The 22,265-nt window shown below is 51.4% G+C and overlaps 1 protein-coding gene, 1 long non-coding RNA gene and 2 other non-coding genes across 4 annotated transcripts; 1 reads left to right on the plus strand and 3 right to left on the minus strand.

Moving 5' to 3' along the window:
• Window positions 1–320: 320 nt before the first annotated feature.
• On the plus strand, window positions 321–7,746 carry LOC100735244 (L-amino-acid oxidase-like). Its single transcript, XM_003479492.4, has 6 exons — window positions 321–600; window positions 851–963; window positions 1,529–1,730; window positions 3,065–3,133; window positions 5,001–5,137; window positions 6,705–7,746. The coding sequence occupies exons 1-6, from the start codon at window positions 373–375 to the stop codon at window positions 7,525–7,527; spliced, it is 1,572 nt and encodes a 523-aa protein (XP_003479540.1). The 5' UTR covers window positions 321–372; the 3' UTR covers window positions 7,528–7,746.
• Window positions 7,747–11,716: 3,970 nt separating this feature from the next.
• Window positions 11,717–11,788, minus strand: Trnae-cuc (transfer RNA glutamic acid (anticodon CUC)). Its single transcript has one exon. It is a non-coding gene; the product is annotated as a tRNA-Glu (tRNA).
• Window positions 11,789–11,931: 143 nt separating this feature from the next.
• Window positions 11,932–12,036, minus strand: Trnal-caa (transfer RNA leucine (anticodon CAA)). Its single transcript has 2 exons — window positions 11,999–12,036; window positions 11,932–11,977 (listed from the first exon to the last, which is right to left on the minus strand). It is a non-coding gene; the product is annotated as a tRNA-Leu (tRNA).
• A 5,607-nt stretch (window positions 12,037–17,643) lies between these two features.
• LOC134475267 (uncharacterized) lies at window positions 17,644–22,262 on the minus strand. The gene is made up of 2 exons (XR_010046377.1): window positions 19,514–22,262; window positions 17,644–18,244 (listed from the first exon to the last, which is right to left on the minus strand). It is a non-coding gene; the product is annotated as an uncharacterized LOC134475267 (long non-coding RNA).
• Window positions 22,263–22,265: the final 3 nt, after the last annotated feature.

The following is a 22,265-nucleotide window of genomic DNA, read 5'->3' on the forward strand; positions in this document are numbered from 1 at the left end:
AGCCCAGTCACCCTCCACCAGTCCGGCCTATGAGTGCACGGGGCCTGGGGCCATCTCCATGTAAACCTTGGGGTGTGGCTGTGCTGAGTGCTCAGGCTTCTGCACTGTAGTCCAGCTGGCCAGGAGGAGGGCGGGCCCTTGGATTCGCCCTGACCATGGGCACTGGTCCCTGAGCAGCATCAGCGGCCAGTGGAGCCCATGGAGGCTGGCCGGGGAACCCCGTGACTAATGCACACTGTAATGGGGAGGAAGGAAGCAGGGGAGTCTGTTGGGTGTTGCATCACAGGCCCAGTGATAAATCCTGCTCAGATCAAGGGCTTAGACAGGCTGTCTCTGTCCCCAGCCACTTGCTTGACTGCTGTCTTCACAGCCATGTCCCCAGGGTGGCTGGCTCTCGCCCTCCTGAGTGTGCTAGATGCGTGGACCCAGGCCTTCAATGCCCGGCTGGTCAAGTGTTTCGAGGACCCCCAGTATGAGGAGCTACTGCAGCTGGCTCGGAGTGGGCTGTGGCGCACAGCCAACAGCAAAGAGGTGGTGGTCATCGGGGCAGGCATGGCTGGGCTCACTGTGGCCAAGACCCTGCAGGACGCTGGCCACCAGGTATGCGTGGGCTTGGGGAGTCTCGTGGTGGCTGAGGATTGAGAGCAAGGTGGGCACTGGCAGTGGACAGCCTCAGGGCACAGGAGACAAGCTCAGCCTGGGGCTCTTGGCCAGGATGGAAGGGTCAGGAGAGCAGGTAGCTGATCCCACAGCCAAGGGCCACCTCAGAAAGGCACAAAGGGGGAACAGCTGGCCCTGCCTAAGGGCAGAGGGGTGTAATGGCCATCTCCAGTCAGTGGTCTCTTTCCAGGTGACTGTGCTGGAGGCCACAGGGCGTGTGGGTGGCAGGATAGAGACGCACCGGGTTCCTGGAGCGGATTGGTACATAGAGCTGGGCGCCATGAGGATCCCTGTGAACCACAGGTATGGTGGTAAGAAGTGGGGACAGACGAGGAGCCTGGGCTTCAAGCTGCCAGCACCGAGGTCAAGGGGACAGCAAAGGGGCAGAGTCCTTTCCTCCTGGAAGCCAAGGAGTCGGGATCTGTCCCCGCTCATTCCTCAGCTCCAGGGCTCTTGGAAAACTTCCCAGGCTGGATGCTTTAATTTACATAGTGGCCTGGACACACCTGCCTGGCCTGCTGGGGACACCTGAGCTTAGGGGAGGGGAGCCCAGGAAAGTCACTGGCAGACAGGGGGATCTGCTGCTGGCAGGAAAGGGAAGCCCTGAGGTCAGGAGGGCACCGGAAGAGGTCAGCCAGAGAGACACTGCTAGGCACCCTTCATTGTGACACCCAGCACCTGGAGTCTGAAGCCTTCCAGTCTCTGATAAAGTGAGGGTGGCTTTGGCCAGCTTGGAAGGCAAGGAGAAAGGACCCTCCTGGCCATGTGGTGGTTAGTCCAGCACAGCAGCTGGGACCCTAGCATCCATCCATGCAGGAATCAGGGAGGACAGGGGCTTCTCATTCAGGATGCACTTCTCCCCCACCAGGCTGACTCAGGAGTTCATCCAGAAGTCCAAGCTGATCCTCACAGACTTCTGCTCCTGCAACAACCAGACGTGGGTGCTGGTGAACAGGGTGCGGCAGCGCCTGGGGGCTGTGCAGGCCAACCCTGACCTGCTGGGCTACAAGGTCAGACCCCACGAGGCAGGGAAGACGGCGGAGCAGCTCTTCGAGGAGTCCCTGAGGAAGGTGAGCCACGGTGGGAACAGCAGTGTGCGGGGGACCAGCACAGAGATCCTCCCAGGCACTGGGCCATGGGAATCCCCACCAGCCTGTCCCTCCTGACCCTGTGCCTCTGTGCATTCTGGGACCCCAAAGGTCTACAACCCGGCAGACGAGTCCAAGCCTCCTGCTGCTGAAATCATCCCAGCAGGTGCAGGCTTAAGGCAGAAGGTCATTGAATGCAGGGATGACCTGGGCAGGACGCCTGCCATATCTGTGCCCAGCTCTCACAGAGCAATCCTGCTCTCAAGATGCCTCTCCCAGCTATTGGGGAGATGAAATATGAGGATAGTAGTTGTAAGGTCCATGCCAGGCCACAGCCAGCCCTTACCTGAGTTGTCCTGAGGGGAGGTTTGAGCCAGGGATCTAGCTCAGCAACATGGCACCTGCCTGATGGGGATCTGAGGTCCGGCTGGGAGCTGCCTGCCCATCACAAATTTTTGTCTTCTGTGACCCATGGTCCAAAGGGAATTTGGGTGACAACTGAGTCCATGGGACAGGAGCCCTGACAGGTTATTCCGCAGTGGTACTGGCAACAGCCCTGCTAACCCCTGAGCCCGTGGACCCAGTCCTACCTCCTCTGCCAGCCCTGTCACCCACCAATCCCAACAGCCTCGGGGGCCATGAGAATGCTCTCCTCAAAGACAGAAATGCAAATGATGGAGACCAGGGTGCTTAGGCTCAAAGTAATATATTTATAAAACAAGAAAAGTGCTATCGGGAGGAAATATCACAATGGCATCTAAGGAAAATTAGAGAAGTGATTTATACTGCTTGATTTGTTCCATAACCCATTTTCCTCCCAACCGTTCTTTACAGTAACTTTCCAGACCAGCATCTAATCCATATAGCGGTAGTTTGTCTGCTTAAATTTTACTATTTTTACCTAAACATTGTATTTTTTCAGATACCCACTTAGCTAAAAGATGTTGCATTTTGCAATTTTTCCACACTCTAGATTTCCTGTTCATTATAAATAAGATATAAAGTGCTCCTTAAACCTAAGGATTCTTGGTTCAAAACACAAGCCTGTCCTCAATGGCTGAGGAGGTGTTGATGTCCCCTGCTGAGACCTGGGGTGCAATCTGGGCTGCCAGAGAGCCTAGTGGCTGCTGGGAGCAGAGAGGGAGTCTCCATCCTCCCAGCACAGCCCGACTGGGGGGCTAGACAGGCAGGGCTTCGGGCCTGAGTCTCATGGTGGTCTTCCCCTCCCCCCTCCTCCTCTCCCCTCTCCCACCTTACCCCTCCCCCACGCTTCCCCTCCCCTCCCCTCTCTCCTCCCTCTCCCACTTTGTGCCCAGGTTGAGGAAGAGCTGAAGAGCAGCAGCTGCAGCCAGGTGCTAGAGAAATACGACTCCTTCTCCACCAAGGTCAGCGCCCCCACCTGCTGCCCGCCCTGTCACAGGTGCCCCCTCTCCCGCCCCAGCAGCCCAGCAGGACCTCGGCCCCACATGGAGAGATCTCTTGCTCTCTGCCTCCTCAGCTACATGAAAGCTCTGACCTTGCCTGAAGGCTGACCCCAACCCCACGCTAGCTCCTCCTGGGGCAGCACCCAGGGAAGCAGCCTCTTCTGGCAGGGTCTGAGGCAAGCGGAATGCAGATAGAAAAGAAAGTCCAGTGGCCCTGCAGCACTGATCGAGGGGCTGCACCCAAAAGTGTGCCCTTACATGACTTACAGCTGTGCAAAAGTCACCCCTGACACCTGCTGCAGTGGCAGCTGCAGCCCCGTGGGATGGGGAGCCACGTGCTGCCTTCACCAGCAGGGGCGTCCTCACACAGGCCCCAGGGTCCTGAGAAGTGGGGGAGCTCAGTGGCTCCATGCGGGCCTGGCAAGGGTCTGGATTCCATCCTCAGCACAACCAGCAAGTACAGAGCACCAGGAAAGGGTCTGCGGGCCCTGTGTGGCAGCAGCAGACACTGCAGGGTGCCCAGGTGGCCAGTGGGGAGCATGTGGCTCTTCTGAGCTCCCCAAGGAAGCAGGATGGGGATGCAGAAGCAGACATAGATGGCCCTTGAGCAAATCCCAACCAGCAGAGGCTGCGGGCTGCAAGTGGACTGCTGAAATATACTCAGCTCCAGAAGTGAAGTGGGGGAAAGGTGACCCGGGCTGGGATGTAAGGTGACCACGGTGTGCTGGGTCCCCAGGTCCTGGCCTGATGCTGCAGTCTACAGACACAACCTGTCCCCAGGCACTCTTTAGGCATAGCTGGAGATTGCTGGGGACCCAGGGCCTTGACACTGAGCTACATCCTCAGCCTTTTTCTTTTTTTCACTACTTAGTTTGAGGCACCATTGTTCTGCCTCAGCCCCTCCACCCCCCCCCTAGAGTGCTGGACCACAGGTGCTCCCCCACCACTTCTTGACACGCTCTGCCCCAGGACGGGGTGCCTGCAGCTATGTCACTGTTGAATAAAATGCCTGTAGGGGCAGAGAGCCAGCTAACACCAGGCTGGTGCCTGCCAGCTACCCCGGGGCTCCTTCTGACCACTGCCTTGGTGCCAGGGAGCTGATGCAGCCCTGGGAACTGGGCTGACCACACTCATTGTGTAGCCCTCACTGCCAGCCTGGCCACAGCCATGTTGGTCTTGGCTGGGGAAAGAGACAAGGGCCAGTGGGTGCCACAGGCTCTCCTGGCCCTACATGGATGGAGGAGCCAGGACATGGGCTAGGGGTGAACGTGAGGCTGGCGTGGGAGCACTGGGCTGCTCAGAGCCCCTTCCCCACCCCGGTGCCACCTGCAGCAGCCAAGGGTCTGTGCGGATGAGCACAGAGCTCAAGCTACAGCTTCCCCAACTTCCTTAGCATCTTTCCTAGACCTCGTGTGCAGCACAAGAGGGTCATAGTCCCCAAGAGGAGCTGGTGCAGTACAGGGCTCCGCTCTTGCTCCACCCCTGCCCTCCCCGTCCTCCTCTTGTCCCCTCCCTGCTGCAAAGGACACATCTCCCGGGGTCCTGTCCTCTACCTTTTACTTTGCTCTTTCATTTATGGATACTTTGAGTTTCCTAACCAGGAGCTACTGACACCCGCAAGCCTGGTTCAGGGTGAGTGCTGTGGTCCCACAGGATGATGGCACAAAGCAGGGCTCCCAAGGGAAGCTGCCCTGCCGGGCACGCCCCCTCTGCTAGGACTGAACCTCTGAGGATGCCTGGGCCCCGGGCGGGGCGCTGTCCCATCCCTTCCCTCGATGCAAATTGGGTGGCAGCGGGGCACCCATGCTCACTCCTTTCCCACCCCCAGGAGTACCTGATCAAGGTGGGGAACCTGAGCCGCGGCGCAGTGCAGATGATAGGGGACCTGCTCAACGCTGACTCCGGCTACTACGAGGCCTTCACGGAGACGCTACGAGGCTTCATCATCTTCTTCCATGAGCCCCGGTGGGCAGTGGCGTGGGGAGGGGCTCTGGAGGGTGGGTACCTGGAAAGACAGGGACAGGAAGGGCCCTCGGAGGAGCAGGAGGCTCCCAGACCCACCCCAAGGGGCTGGCTGACTCCCACACAGACAGGGACCCTCAGGACAGTCAGCAAGGGACAGGAAGGAACTGACTGGGCACAAACTGAACAGGACACGGAGCACAGACATCAGGCTCTAAAGAAAGAGGCCCTGCGAGCAGGAGCACACTGGGAGGTTGGGGTAACTTTGAGTGGGTGACAGCGTAGGGTGTGCATCCTGCCATCTGTCCAGCTACCCGTCTGGGGCCGTATCACCATGTAGACCATGGCCCTGGGCGTCAGGCTGATTCCTGCTGCCCACTCCGCAGCCGCTTCCTCGAGGGCAGGGAGGGGAACTCAGGCCCAGGGCTCACTTCACCAGCGCTGTGTCTTCAGTGCCCTAGGAAAGTTTGTTTTCTAAGTGAGTTTCCCAGAAGAGAAAGGGCTTTGAATAACTTTTGTCTCCTCAACCAGTTTTTCCTGCAATTTTAAATTCCAATTTCTGCCGGTGTTGGTGGCACACACCTTTCATCCCTAGCACTTGGAGGCCGAGGCAGGAGGACTGCTGTGAATTCAAGGCCAGCCTGGGCTACATAGTGAAACCCTATCTCAAAAAACCAGGCAAAACTCTGATTTCCTTGTCCTCTTTCACCCATATTTATTTCTTCTATTCTATCTCAGAGAGGGAAGCCACAAACTAGGTGAACATCCCTAGAGAAATGGGAGCCAGGGAGGAGCAGGTGGGACTTTCCAAACTCCAGGGAGCCTGGGGACACACAGAGGGGGGGTCATCACCCCCAGAGCTAGGGCCCAAGAATGCACCCCTCTGATGGGTTCCAGTAGTGCCTCTCAGAGTCGCACTTTGAGAACCCCTGGCACACAGGGGCTCAGGAAAACGATCCAGGGTGCTAAACCCAGAGCCCACCTATTGGCAGCTGGCTCTGAGATGAACAGAGTGTCCCGGTGGACACAGGCTCTGACCCTCCAGGAAGTCAGAGGGCACACAGGTCTCCTCCTGCCTTGCCCCTCATTCTCAGGCATGGGATTCAGGGTTGGTCCATTGAGATTTTTTTTGGTCTTTTTATCGGTACCGGGGATCAAACTCAGGAACACACACTTGTAAGGCAGGTGCTTATGCCGCTGAGCTAAATCCCCAGCCCCCGGTCCATTGAGATTTAAGCCAGGAGCCAGCACAGGGAGAAGGAACAAGGCAGACCTAAGACAGAGCGAGTACTTCTCGGTGGCGTCCAAGCTGCACTTCGGGGGTCCTGCGCTGGGCTCTCCGAGGGTGTGGCCTAAGGGACTTCAGGATACATCTTCCCTAGCCCGGACCAAAAAAAGGAGGGTTGGGCTTCCTGGTTGGGCCCAAAGCAGCAGCTCTCTGCTCCCTGGGACCAAGAGTCGCCTTCCAGCACTGTCCCTTTGCCTCAAGTGCCCTCCTGACACGTGGCCCAGCTGGGCACCCCCGTGCCTCCTCCACTGACCCCTCCCTTTGCCTCCCTCACACCCTCAGGTTCCATGAGATCATCGGGGGCTTTGACCAGCTGCCCCAGGCCCTGCACGACGCCCTGCGGCCGGGCACCGTGCGGCTGCACTCCCCGGCAGAGGAGGTGGAGACCTCTGGGGACCGCGTCCACGTCACCTACCGCACGCCCGACCCTCTGCGCCCCAGGGCGCGCCTGACCGCAGACTTCGTGGTGGTGGCCACCACCGCCAAGGCCGCCCGGCTACTCCGATTCCGGCCGCCCCTGTCCCTCAGCAAAGAGGACGCGCTGCGCCTGGTCCACTACAACAGCGCCACCAAGGTGATCCTGGCCTGCAGCCAGCGCTTCTGGGAGCGCGACGGCATCTACAGTGGCAGGTCCGTCACCGACCGGCCCTCCCGCTTCATCTACTACCCCAGGCACGTCTTCCCCAATGGCACGGGCGTCATCCTGGCCTCCTACACCCTGGACGACGACGCCACGTTCTTCTCGGCCATGGACCCCGCGCGGGTGGTGGACATCGTGCTGGAGGACCTGGCCGCTGTGCACAACCGCCCCAAAGAGGAGCTCAGGGCCCTCTGCTCCTACTCCTCCGTCAAAAACTGGGGCCGCGACCCCTACTCCATGGGCGGCTTCACCTTCTTCACCCCCTACCAGTATGTGGACTATGCCAAGGAGCTCAGCCGGCCGGAAGGGCGGGTCCACTTCGCGGGCGAGCACACGGCCCTGCCCCACGGCTGGATCGACACAGCCATCAAGTCTGGGCTTAGGGCGGCCCGGAACATCCAGGCGGCTGCGGATCTGGAAGGGCAAGGGGGCACCGAATGGCCCCCCTCCAAAAGCGAGCTGTAGCCAGTGTACGAGCACCAGTGAGTCCGGTCGCCTGGATTCACCAGAAAAGCCCAGAACTTCCTATCTCGCCTCATCCTGTCCTCCGCCCAAAGGTGCCAGACGAGGGAACTAAGGCCAGGGATGGAGTCCCTGGGACATTAACTACCCAGCACCACAGCACCTCAACAACAAGAATGTGTAAGGTAGTCATTAAACCAGTAAAGCGTTTGTTGAAGCTAAGGTTGTCACCAAGTGTTTATCTGCATTCAGGGTACAGCTGTCATTAGTTTTCCTGTCACTGAGACAAACACCCACGCCTGCCCACCTGCTCCAAAGCCAAAGCATCTGGCACAAAGGGAGGTGGACCAAAGCTGGACGCAGGGCAGGCAACAGTAGCAATGAGGAGGGGTGAGGAACCAGGGAGACCCACCCAGAGGCAAGGGCCCCACCACTTCCCGGGACCCCGAGGCCAGTCAGGCTGGTGCCATGATGAGCTCCAGCAAATCCCAGAGAGGGGTGTTGAAGGCCAGGTTCTCGCCCCCAGGCTCCTCCCCACATCCTGCCACTGTGCAGTTTCAAAGAAGTTGGGAACTTTGTTACCCAGCAGCAACTGCGTGGCAGTGTTACTGTAACTGCCCCAGGGTACATGGCCGAGAATCCTTCTGTATGCAGTGGAGGAAAACTGGCTCTCAGAGATTAATGCTGGTCACAAATGTTGTCCACAGTGACCCAGACCTGAACCTAGCTGTAAATATAATCACCAGTCCTCTTGTTTCTTCTTGGCTCTGCCACTCTTATTCTTTTTGTGCTCCTGAGATGGTTAGCAATTCACTTTGGAGACATCCAGCAATGAATAAATATGTCATATGTTTGGATGAATAAAACATACCTGAAAACCCAGCACTTGGGAGGCTGAGGCAGGAGGATCCTTGCAAATTTGAGACCAACCTGGGCTACAAAGTGAACTTAAGGCCAGCCTGAACTGCATAACAAGAACTTGTCTCAAAAGAAAAAAAAAAAAAAAAAAAAAGACAGGAAGAAAAAAGAAAAGAGAAAGAAAAGTTCTCAAGGTGCTCAAGGCTGTAACTTTCCCAGTGTCCTCAGTCTTCCCTCCTGGCAGCCCTAGGAAGTAAACAGACAGACAGAGAGACAGGACAGAGCAGGTACAGATCAGAACTTGAAGGCAGAGAGACATGAGATGGCTGAGCTTACAGGCGATGGGCTGGGATCCTGTCACAGTCTCTGCCCTGGGTCTTGTCCTAAGGGACCCCTCAGGGGTACGAGTTGTCACCCAGGGAACTGGGTACGAGTTGTCACCCAGTTGTCACAGAGGGAAAGACCAGCTAGCTACAAAGGGACCAGAGGAGGCCTTCAGAGCTGCTGAGCCTGTGCCTCTGTCCTTGGCACGGACAGTGGGAGTGAACACTTGCCTGCACCACATGCTGTGTCCCAGGGCCAGGGCCAGCGCTGGACCTGCCTGCAGGCCTCAGTGTCAGCCGGCAGGGGTCCCTGGACACTGACAGAATACACCAGGTTTGCAGGGCAGGGACAGAGGACCTAAGCAGGACTCTCCCCACCCAGGGCCCGAGGGGGCCAGGAGCGGATCCAAGGTCTCCCTCAAGCCAGGGAACTCCCCTGGTGGCCAGATCATGGGTGTTGGGTGGGGTAAACCATGTCATCCCCTGGCATCACTCACAGAAACAGCCCGAGGAATGACCGTCATGAGATCAGCCTGGCCTCACACTGGGAACCCCACAGTCTCAGGCGCCTTACTCCTCCTGGCAGCGGTGCCCCACCTGCCAGCTTCCTCCCTGCCTCTCTGGTACCCAGCCCCACACCACCACTGACTCCCCAGGCTCCTGCTACCTATTATGAAGGAAGCAATAATGTAAAAAATAATTATTACTGTAATCCCAGCACTAGGGAGGCTGAGGCAGGAGGATCGCTGTAAATTTGAGCCCAGCCTGGGCTACACAGTGACATCTTGTTTCAAAAAAAAAAAAAAAAAATATATATATATATATGTATATATACCCATACATAAATATATCTGGGTAGAGTGATACCCACCTATAACCCTAGCCCTCTAGCAGGCTGAGGCAGGAGGTTCACAAATTCAAGCTCACCACAGTGAAGATAAGAAACACTCCCATCAAACAAGAGGTGCCCTTGGGGCACCTCTTTAGAAGCTGCACTTCCTAGTCCTAGCCCTGACATTCCTTCTTTACAGCACTGAGGACTAAACCCAGGGATGAAACACCGGCCTTTGGTGGTTTTTACTTTGAGATGGGTCTCACTGAACTGCTCTAGCTGGGCTCCCACTTGTGATCTTCCTGCCCCAGCGTCCCAGAATGCTGGGGTCCCAGGCCAGGCCAACGCGCTGGGGTCTCAGAGTAATGCTCTGTGGCCTGGTAGCATCGCCATTTGCTTAAGCTTCCCCCAGACAGGGACTTTAGGTCACATCCAGTTTGGGATTGTGACAAATGACAACATTTGTCACACACAGCCAACATTCATGTGTAAATTTTGTGCAAACATGAGTTTGCACTTCTAGGGGACATCATCAGGCCCCTCAGAAGGTGCAGATTTATTTATTTATTTTTTAAGCCAGTCAAATTTAGCAGTGGGGGGGTGGTATACCAACTTTAGTGACACTAAGGTGCGGATTTAGAAGTGTCAAACCTCACCACACTTCCCCCAAAGGCACCAGCTCAGCTGCCTTTCACTGGCATTTGGCTGTGTGTTGTTTAATCCCGGCCATTCTGATAAGATCGTAATCCAGTCTCCTCGGGGCTTTAATTTGTGCTTCAACTATCTTGGGGGTCTTTTTGCATATTTCTTTCCTGAAATATCTTCTCGTGTCTGCTTTGTTTTCCACTGGAACGTTTGCTTTCCTGCCGGTGAGTGGGGAGATCTCCGAGTGTACTAGGTGAGAGGTGAGAGGGCTTTGCCAGGCCTGGGTCTGCGGCTCCCTCCCTGCATCCCCCTCACCCTCTCATCCTACTCTCCTCTGCAAGTTTTATAGTTTCGTGTGTTATGTTTAAATCGATGGCTCCTTTTGAGTTAATTTTTGTGCAAGATGGAAATAGTTTGGTTGGGGCAAAATTGCCAAGCCAAGCCAAACCGAACCAAACCGAAAGGAAGACACTTTGCACCGAGGAGATAAGAAGCCAGCATTTAATACTTACACCAGCAGACTGCAGCGGGGATCTTTCCTCAAAAGCAACAGCGCTGAGTTTATTTAGGGAAGGCTCAATTCACACAGAATTGAGAAGTGGGAGGTACAACACAAATGACACAAGGTTACGTGATTGGTTATATACCTCCTCACAAAGTGACAGGCAGGCGGGTTTTGAAACAAAAAAAATTGTTTATCATAATACAGAAATACACTGGGAACAAGCTACCGAGTGAGCTGTTAAAGGCATCAGCATAATAGAGGGGACCCTTGAATGAAAACAGGGTACCCCAATCACTCTGACTCAGTGCTCTTGAGAGCTGTGCAGCTGGGCTGCAGAAATCGTGAGCTGAATTCAGCAGAAGAAGCAGAACACAAACTTGGTCAGAGATCAAACTTGATTTTGCCATCTCATAAATGTGTTCCTACACTATAATTGTGCCCCAACAGTTTCTCAAATAAAATGTATTTTCTACCAATACATTTTATATTCTTGTGGGGGAAAATTTAGCATATGCTTAAATGATAACAAAGACAATTTTAAAATTTACAAGGCAACAAACACTACGGGAAATCAGTATCTGTCCGTGTTTGCCCTTTTGGCTGTTTTTTTTTTTTTTTTTTTTTTCTTCTTTTCTTTTCTTTTCTTCTCCCTTTGTGCTTTTATATTTGTAACCTCCTTTCAGTTCAGCTGGAAAATCAAATAAGATTTCCTTCCAAATTTACAGTTAGCTACAATTTCACCCTTGTCCTGCCCTTTCCCTGCGCGCTGAGCCGCGTCCCCGCTCCTTCATTCATTCACTGGACAGGGTCTCGCTCGGAGGCCACATTTTTTACCGGTGCTGGGCTGAAGGTTGGGACGCTCCTGCCTCAGCCACCCAGGGGATTGCGATGACAGGGAAGTCCCAGTACGCCCGGGTCCTCGGGTTTGCCTGGGCAGGAAGCAGAGGGCTCCGGGGCAACAACGCGCCGGGGGATCAGCTTTGGCAGTGCAACTGCTGTTGTGATCACCAGGCTCAAAACAAAAAGTCCTTCCCTGACCGGGAATCGAACCCGGGCCGCGGCGGTGAGAGCGCCGAATCCTAACCACTAGACCACCAGGGAGGTGCTGAAGGCGAGGTGCCCGTGCGCTCTGAAGGAGCCATGGTACCGCCCACGGAGGCCGAGGGGCGGGCCCTGCTGGTCGCGGAGGCGAGGGAGGTGCCAGGCTCAGGAAAGAAAAAAAAAAAAAAAGAAAAACAGAGCCGTGTCAGAAGTGGGATTCGAACCCACGCCTCCATGCGGAGACCAGAACACCCACAGGCAAGGCACAACCTTGAGTCTGGCGCCTTAGACCACTCGGCCATCCTGACACCCGTGAACAGGCTGGTGCCACTTGTTCTGCAGTCTGCGCCCGGGTACAGCCCGCGGGGCCGAGTCAGCTGGCTGTCTCCGCATCACCCGAGGCCGAGGCAGAAGGCTCGCGGGATCCAGCTCCGTCTGGGCAGCCCAACGACTTAGAGAGACCCGGGCTCAGACAATTTTTAAAAAAAAGCTGAGGCTGTAGGTCGAAGAGAAGACCCTGGATTCAACCCTTGTACCACAAATTAAACCCCAAGTCCAGGCCTCAGGCACCGCAGCCGGGCGCCGGCCCCAAGTCAGGTCGCTGCCCCGGGAAGCAGAAGCCTGCGCTCCCGGGTGCCCGCGCCGCCCGGACCCGCTGGACCGCAGGCGCGTTGTTCGTCCCCGTGGCGCTGTCAGAGGCCTGTTTTCTTGCGGCCTTGTTAGGCGGACTCCCTGCGCTACTGTCCGAGCACAGGGGGCAGTGTAGGGCCGGAACGGCTGCCCGCAGTCTCCAGCGAGAGACTGGTGTGCGGCAGCGACTGCGCCGCGGGTGGTCAGCGCCCGGGCAGGTTGTGATCTGCGCCGCAGAGCAGCGCAGAATCGGCTTCCTGGAAGGCCAAACGCCATCCCCTCATCCCCTCACCCCCATCCCGCCATCCACCCATCCCCCAACCATTCTCCAGCCCCCTTTACCTACCCCCCTTACCTATCCCCCCACCCACGCCTCTACCCTTCCACCCAGCCATCCACCCATCCACCTATCCACCTGTCCAGCCACTTTATCATCCAGCCACTTCCAACCCACCACTGGCCCACCCACTCATCTATCCATCTTTCTGTCCATTGAAATTTCCTGTACTGCAAACCCAGTTGTAAAGTCAGAATCCTGCCCTGCTGGGCTGAGCAGCTTAGTGAAGAGGATAATCAGCACAAATGTACCAGCTTTGAGGAGAAAACAAAAGCAAAGTAACTAAATCAGGCAGCGGTTCTATTTTACAGCAGGATGTTAAGTAAAGCCTCACTAAGGTGACTTGAAAAAAATATATCTCAATCACCAAAGTGCATGCATTGAGGTTTCATTCGATTAATGATGTGAAAGAACAAATTTATTCCGACACTGGTTTAAAATAAAGATTCAAACTACTGCAGTAGGATTTGCAGCAGGAGAAACGAAGCTCCATTTCAATTCAACACAGACATTAGTGGATTTATGGCCCTGTGGAGCAGGTTGTGGGCCAGTGGGTGGAAAATTACTAAGCCAAGACCTGGAGGGTAAGGGGATTCTTGCTAAACTGGCCTTACAGGAGTCTTGCTAAAACCAGGCCAGGGGTTTAGGGATTCAGAGATAAGGGGTGATCAGATAGAGACGCTGCTATGCTGGGTGGGACAAGCCCAAGATGTCCACACCCAGAGAAAAAGAGCTTCGGAGGCGTGGGCAGGGCTGGACACTGCCCACGCGAAGGAGAATTAGAAGAGTTTTAAAATAATCATCCAGCCAAACAAATGCTGCATAGAGGCCTCCTGACACCCTGAGTGTAACCCTTCGCAGTGCTCGGAGTTAGCGCTTCCGCTTAGAAATTACCTTTTTCTTGTGGGAAGGAAAAGTTCATCAACTGTGTCTCTTGACAGATTCTATCTGCATTGTTAGGAGCAAGAATCCTTAACCTTGCCCAGACAAAAAGCCTCCGCATCACTGTCTGTCTGCTGCAGGCCTTCTCCACCCTGGCAGCTGAAGCACCCAGGTCTGAGGCTCAGTCCACAACAGGGCTGCCCCACCAGAGCACTGGGCTCCTGGGCTCCATGTAAAGGACCACGTGGGCACCTCTGCTTGAATGCAGAACAACTGCTGCAACATAGTTAAATGGAATCTTATTTCCATATACTGACATGTCCAGAGCCGACTATGGTGTCGGCTCTGGACATGTCAGTATATGGAACTGGCCCGAAGCAATGCAAACAAGGCCTGCAGAAGTACTAACATGTGATCTTTATTCTGACAGTCTCCTGTTTCCTCACACAGTGCTTTCTGTAAAAGATATGAGCACAGCCGGATGGCAAAGCCAGTCAGCTCCAGGAATGGTAGTTGGGTATGAGCCTTGAAATAAAAGGGATATGAGTCTCCAGGGCTCTAAGTTTACACATTAGAAATTGAAGCAACAGCCTCCAAAAGCAATTCAATTGTTACCTTAATTGAATTATGCAGAGTGATCCTTCTGCAAGTCATTCTCCCTGCATTTTGCAGAGATACTTTTCTCCCTCCCTGGCTAGCCAGCTCAAGTTACTCACCATCCTCACTGTCACTCAGCCTTGAGCCACCCCTCTTCTTCAGGAGATAATAAACTCTGGGAGAGGCGTTGGATCAGGGCTTTGTCTGCACATCCTCACAGGGATGGGCTTAGGACCCCTTGGCTGCCCTTAACTTGGAATATGTCTTGGTGTCTTCTCTGTCCGTGGGTTGTACTGGAGGTGGTAGATTGGAATTAACTTGCCAAGATTCAAATAACTTCTCAATGGGATTGCAAACATAACTTTTTGGGTTATAAGGAAGACTGAAAAAGGGATAATAATGCTTGGATTACAATACTCAGACAGACAAAGGGGTCTGCCTCACAGCACAGCTGCTGCAGAAAGGGGCTTCGTGACCACCTGCATGCATTCCTGGGTGGGGATGCTGTGTTTTCTCTTTTTAAATATTTACTCTATTTTTAATTGGCAGTAATGATTCTATGCATTTATGGCATGCAACCTGGTGTCGCCATACAGGCATCCATCATGCAGTGACTAAATTAGGCCAAAGAACATATCCATTTCTTCCTTCACACACATGCTGTTTCTGCAACCAGCTCTCTCCAACCTTTAGGTCCTTGTTTTGGGGCAATGAAGACTGAAGCTGATAAAACAGCAAACATCAAGCAGTGGGGAGTGGCCAGATGTGCGTTTATGGGAAAGAAAAAGAGAAAAGCTCTGTGCTAGTCAAAGAGGTGTCCCATGAGGCAGATGCCTTGCAAGTGCAGACTCAGGGTCTCTGTAGGGTTTTTCATACTGATGCACATGACAGGAAGCAAGATGCGCTGGTCTTTGACGTCTGGAGTGTAAATTGCTTTATTTGTATTTTATTTTTTCCAAGGTGTCTTTCATTTTTTAAGGATGCTTTTGGTCTCTTGCATTTTATTAGTCTATTTTGGTATAACTCACTTAGGCTGTCACCTTTAGTTAACTTTAGGTTAGCTATTTAGGACCTGTATCCTACGTAAATTTTTTTTAAGTTTCTGGCTTTAAAGAACATTGAAAATCCACTCTTGAAGCCATTTTGCAATTCAAAATAATTATTAACTGTAACCACCATGCTGTATATGTGTAACATATCCCCAGAGAATATTCTTCCCGTCAGACTGAGGTGTGGGCCTTCTGACACACATGTCCCTTCCTCATCCTCACCACCCTGCCCCGGGCCCTAGGAACCACTGTCCTACTCTCTGCTTCTATGAGGTCCACTGAGCACAATCCACATACAAGTGACATCGTGCAGTGCTTGGTGCTTGGCTTACAGCACTGGGCGTGGGTCTTCTGGACTCATCCATGTTGTCACCAGTGATGGAAGGTCATTCTTTTAAAGACTGAATAGTGTCCCGCTGGGTGCCTTCATCCCTTGATGGACACTTTGAGAGTCTCTGTATTTTGCCTGCCATGATTAATGCTGCAATGAACATAGGGTGCAGATCCCGCATTCGGATTGCAACTGTTTGGATTCCCATTCAGAAGTGAGGTTGCTGGATCATATGGAAATTCCACTTCTTGTTTTTTGAGGAACCCCCAAGTCATTTTCCATACAGCTGTACCACTAGCTCCCACCAGCATGTACAAGGGCTTCCTTTCCTGCACATCCTCACATTTGTTCAAAGTGCCAGGGAGGTTGTTTAGATAGATGTAGCCACAGTTGAGTCCATGCTGGAAAGCCTGCTCTCTCCTCTTACTGAGTCCTATGGTAACTTTTTTCTTACTGTTTCAGACTCCAGTCTGAAGGCAGGAAGCAAGAATCCCAGAAAAGTGGAGGATTTTTTTTACCTAATCATAATTTAGCAATGCCCTTGGTGGCTACTGAGCCTTCAGGCCTTTCTCATCTCTCTGACCACACCTCCTAGTCTTGCACGTGGCCCAGCAAATGATGGACCCTTCTTAACCTGACTGGTCAGCCTGCGTTCCCTATGCACAGCCTGGAAATCTCCCTGGCTGTAGGTGAGCTCCTGAAGTCCAGCAACTCAGAATAAAGCAGAGAATAAAACGAAGGGCAAAGTGTGTTTGAAATGTATGGTGAATGTTTGAACATGTATTACACAAAGAAATTGCCATGAACACCCTTCACAATCCTCTCCCTGGCTACAAACACACTGATCCCATCGTTCTGCCTCTTTCTGCAGTAGTTCTGAAAACACTGTTTCCAGAGTGTCCTTCATTGTGCTGTGTGGCTGCCTTGATGTCCTGAGCCCACTCATAACATTTCCCCTTCACGGTCATTCTGACTTTGGAAAAGAGCCAAAAGTCACACAGAGCCAGGTGACTTTGGAAAAGAGCCAAAAGTCACACAGAGCCAGGTCCAGTGAATGAGGGGGAGGAGGACACCGTGTCATATTTTTACGAGCTGCCCATCAGATGGCGCTCCGCAGCAGCATTTACATTTTTTTTTTTTAAGGCTAGTCAAGTGAAGCAGTGGGAGTGGAGAAGGAACAAAGAAATCTGTAACTGGTTGTGATCAATTAGTTGTAAACACCACTGCACTCGGAGCAGCCAGCATTCACATTTTTTTCATGCTTCAAAAAAAATGCACTTGTGAAAGAGATGGACAGAACTTCTTTGGAAAGTGGCAAGAATGATGGGTTGTTTCAAAGCCAGGGAAGGATTTTGAGGGATTCAGGGCAATGTGACTTCTTCGAATTTTTTTTTTTTAACATTATTAGAGGTGACTCTACCTCTACCTGACCAAGGGGAGGCTGAAAGGGGCCGATTGTGGAGAAGGAGGCTCAGTGTTTGAGATGCTTCCTCACGAAGTCAAGAAAGCAGATAGATGCAAACTCCTGGAGCTCAGGGGAAGCCTAGGTTGGAAATGTAGATTGGAAAATCACTAGTCAACAGGTGATACTCAAACCCATGACGAAGGATCAGCTTTCCAGCCCAGGTGGGTATGGAGGCCAAGAACTGAGCCCAGTGACATTCCAGCTGAAAAGAACGGGGAAGCAGTAAACAAGGCTAGGGAGGAACAGCCCCGGAGGAAAAAGGGCAGGGGAGTGTGACGCAGAGGAAGAGTACAAAGGAGAAGCAGGCAATCAAGGATCACTGTTCCTGATGGGGAGGAAGCTGGGGAAGATGAACCCATAGGGGCAGGGCTCTAGCGAGGAGGGAGGATGGCACCCATCTGTAAGGACAACACCATTACAGTCCTGTGGGAGACATTCTGACGCAGAAGATCTACAAAATGTCGTGCTAGCTGAGGGTGACCATTGCCAGCAAGGAAGAGTAGCACTCCTTTGACACTGACCGTGAGGTCTGCAGGGTCAGGGAATGAGCCAGTGTTGCCCAACTTTTCAATATTCTGTGGACCCCCGTTTATGTAACAAAACCCACAGAAATCCTTGCAAAAGTGTTTTTGTATTTTTTATTGAGGTTAAACATAACACAAAATTAGTGCTCTAAACAATTCAGTGGCATTTAGCACATTTACAATCTTGTACAAACACCATCTGTATTTATTTCACACTATTTTTTTGGGTACCAAGGATCAAACTCACAAACTCATACTATGCTGCTGAACTACATCCCCAGACCCTGCTTTTGTCATCTTAAATGGAGATCCTGTATCTATTAAATAGTCCCCAGTCCTCCTCCCCTTTCTCCTTCCCTGTGGCAAGCACCAATCTGCCTTCCATCCCTGCGAATGCCTTAAGTCACTTTCCTGGCCTCTGAACCACTATACTAGACATCTACAACTTAAAGGACAGCTGTATCTTGGCTTACCTTTTCAGTACGTAGTTGGCTGGCTCCACGGCAGGAAGAGCCTGATGAAAGATAGCAGCTCACATCATGGAGGCCAGAAAGCACAATCAAAGAGGAGAGAGGGAGGAAAGGAAGATGAATCCTTCCAGGCCACGCCCCAGTGACCACCTCTTCCTACCAGACTCCACCTCCTCACCACGCGGCTGCGCGGTGTGCTCACCAGGATTCCATCACTTTGCAAGACCCCACCTACAAGTGAACGAGGCATTTAGCGGACATTCTCTAAAGCATAACAAAGGATTTGCCTATAACAGATATTACACATAAATGGAATTGTACAATACACGCCCTTTTGTGTGTGCCTTCTTTCCCTCTGTATATATATGGGGGTTTGCGTACATCATTCCTTCTAATGATTAAAGTTCTACCCTTTGTCCACTCATCCACTGATGGACATTTGAGGAACTTTGGCTATTATATCTTCTAAGAACGTGTGCACACAAATGCTTATCTAAGCACTTCTTTTCGATATTAGTAGTATACATGCAGAGGCAGAATTTACACTCCCAGTAGCAATATATGGAGTTCTAATTCAATATACTTGTTTTTAATAGCTATCTTAGTGAGTATGAAATGATATCTCATTAGAATTTTAATTTGCATATCTCTAATGACTGTTAGGTATCATATCAAATGTGTTGTAGTAATTTAGTATTTTCTTTGGAGTAATATCTATTATACTGGGAATCCAACTCATGACCTTGTGCTTGCCAGGCAGATGCTATGTCTATTCAATTCTTTTGTCCATTTTTCAACAGGATTATAGGCCCTTTTGTTACTAAGTGTTCTCTATATATCTTGGACACTAGATCATTATTAGCTATGTGGCTTTAAAATATATATATATACATATATGTATACATATGTGTATATATACATATACACACATATATTTATATATGTACATATATATATATATATATATGTACATACAGTGGGGTGTTTTTGGAAACAGGGTCTTGCTGTGTAGTTCAAGCTGGTCTTGAACTTGCAGTGATCCTGGTGTCTCAGCTTCCCAAGTGCTGGGATTACAGATGTGGGGCACCACACCTAGGCTTTTCTCATATATATATATATATATATATATATATATATATATTTGGGGGGGGGTACTGGGAATCAAACTCACAACCTCCCTCTTGACAGGCAGGTGTTGTGCCACAAAGCTATATGGCCTTTTCCTCCCATTTTGCATTCTATCTTTTCACCTTCTTTAAAATGTCCTTGGTGCATAAGTCTTTAATTTTGAGTGAGTGAATTCACCTGTTGTCCTTCATCTGTTGTCCTTTTGTTACCCATGCTTTTGATGGGGTATCTAAGAATTCACTGTCAAATTCAAAGTGAGAATCTCTAATTTCTTCCAACAGTAGTATGGTTTCAGGTTTTACACTTAAGTCATTAGTCTATTTTTTGTTGACTGCTATTCATTGTGTGAGGTAGAGGTCCAACTTCTCTCACCTATCAACATGCAGTCATTCCAGCAGTATTTGTTGAAGAGAGTACTTTCTCCCATGGTTCAAACCAGACCATTTCTAGGGTTTTTTTTTCCCTCTGTTCCATTGTTCTCCATGTTATCTTTATGCCAGGGACATAGTTTTGATTACTTTGGTTGTAGTTTTGCAGTAAGTCTTGTGAGTCCTCCAAATCTGCTCTTTCTTCAAGATTGTCTCTGGCAGTTTCTGCAATCCTGTATAAACTTGAGACTTGTTTTTTTTCCCTGTCTTTCCGTACTGGAGGTTGATCCAGGCCTATGCACCAAGCTACAGTCCCAGCCTTTTTTTTTTTTCCCGAGACAAGGTCTCACCTAATTGTCCAGCCTGGGCTCAGACTTGCAGTCCTTCTACTACAGCCTCCAAGAGTATGGGAATTACAAGTGCATGCAACAGCATGCCTGACTTCACCCCTCATTCTACTGCTGGAGATTAGTAGACTTCCTTTCTCCCTTCTTTCCCAGGACTTCTAAGTAGAAAAAGACAGTGGGAGGGAAACTGATGGGGACCTATTTACACATAAGTTCCCAGGGTTCTTAGAGAAGCCTGTCATGCAGCACACTTTTCATTAGAGTCTGGAGTACAGTGTGGTGATTACTCTCACCACGAGTTCCTGGGAAGCCTAAATGTAGCCCAAGGGCAGTTGTGCTGATGAGGCATGAAGCCCCACACTGGATTAAGAAGACTCTGCTTCTGGCTTCACATTCGATGTACAGCACAAGCTGTTTCAGGTGCTCCCTGAGTAGACTGCAGACTGACGATGAGGACAGGAAAATCCTCAACTTCCAACCAGCTTCCCCATTCTCACTGCAAAAGAGCTTCAGTTATCACTAACTAAATGAGCAGGCTGGGGAAAGCAAAAAACTATCCAGTCCTGGTGGGGAGAAACAAAGGAGATCTTGGGAATACAATCAGATGCACACCTGAAATCCCAGCACTCTGCAGGTAGGAGGACTGCAAGTTTACAAGTGCGTGAGTGCACACTAGAAGAGGAATAAACACACACACACAGGTACACTAGCCACCACCAGAACTGATTAGGAGGAAGGTCTTCAAAATGTTCATAACTCACAAATTCTTCTATATAGACATGGTGACAGCAGATGACAGACAATGAACAACTGGATCCATTTTTGGCCCAAATATAAAACTTTACAAGTTCAGAAGAAGGAGATGCAACAAGGAGGCAAAAAAAAAAAAAAAAAAAAAAAAAGGGTGGGGGAGTGGGGGGGGGAGAAGTCAAGAGGAGAGAAGGGGGGGCAAGTACCAATGAAAGGGCCACAGGAGAGAAAAGATGGAGCAAGACAGAAATTACAGTAAAAGGGACAAAATACAAAAATTAGAACAGTGATAAAAAAAAAATAAACACAACTTCAAGTTAGCCTTTGTAAGTAGATACTAAAACATAGTTCAGGGTCTCATAATGCCCTGAGGTCACTAAAAGGCAAAGAGTAAACCAGAATCATGGCATCTGTGATTTCATTCAAGGAACAGGGAAACTAGAATTTTACAGTATCTATGAAGAGACTATGAGGAGAAATGAGAAAGTGGGGTTTTTCTGGTTTTCTTGTGTGTTCCCTATGGCATTCTGCTCTTCTGATGTAAAGGTTACACCTTCATTAATCAGTGAAGTATCTGGAATTAGGCTAAGTGATCTTCCTTACTGTCTTATACCAGACAAGAACGTTGAGTTACTGGCACACAAACTATGGGAACACAGATGGGACTTCTGTCAGATGTGACTGTTTTAGGATACTGAAATGGGGAAATATCTGCGATTATCCAGGAGACTTTAAATGTTCTTCCAAAAATCCTTCTAGTTAGAAGCAGAGTAACAATTTGAGATAGAAGAGGTGGCAATGTGGCCACACAGTGAGAGACTATAGTGAAATGTCCACAAGTTAGGGAATGCCAGAAGCTGGAGGAGGCAAGCATAGAAGTCTCCCCTATAGTCCGTGTAGGGCACTGAGTCCAGACTTTGCTACTGGTCTCCAGACTGGAAGGGAATATATGTCTACTGCTGTCAGCAACTACAAACAAAAAGTGGCTTGGAGGAGTTCAGCAGTGGAGAAAACCAAAAGTCACAGGATTAAAGATGCTATATTATTTTGCAATAATAAAGAGCTGCCTAGCAGGGGTATGGCGCTGGTTCAAATCCCAGCAAAACACACACACACACACACACACGACACACACATACATGCAACATAACACATGTCTTTTTGGAAGACCAACAGGACTTGCTGTTTACGGTCCAGGCTGCTTTGATGGGGTGGACTGAAGATAACATTTATGAAGGAAGGGGGACAAGGATTCAGATGGCTGCGCCTGCGACGGTACTGCGTGATAAGGGTAAGGCGGCTCGAGTCCAAGTTCACTGCAACCGCACTGCCCGGTTCCTGACCTGCATGGATCGGGGACTGTGGAGGCCAAAGTGGGCGGCTGAGGCAGACAGCCTGGGGCTGGCTGGGCACACAGACGTGTGCCAGCCGTGTCTCCAGGCACCCGAGTTGACGGCAGCTGGTCTCACTCTCGGCGGGGTTCCGACGCTAGCAGAGGCCCAGCTGTGGCCCCGAGATGGAGAAAGCTCGGGTTGGCTCTCACGGCGGCGGATTTCGCAGTGCTTGCTGTTGGACTGAGAAGGGCACGTGGCGGGAAAGGCCAGCCGGGCACGCGCCCCTCCACGCCCCCCCCCCCCCGCACTCCACTACAGCAGTATC

The sequence above is a fragment of the Cavia porcellus genome, unplaced genomic scaffold (genome assembly GCF_034190915.1).
Source record: "Cavia porcellus strain 051 isolate PalLab524CR breed Dunkin Hartley unplaced genomic scaffold, mCavPor4.1 scaffold_2, whole genome shotgun sequence".
NCBI lineage: Eukaryota > Metazoa > Chordata > Mammalia > Rodentia > Caviidae > Cavia > Cavia porcellus.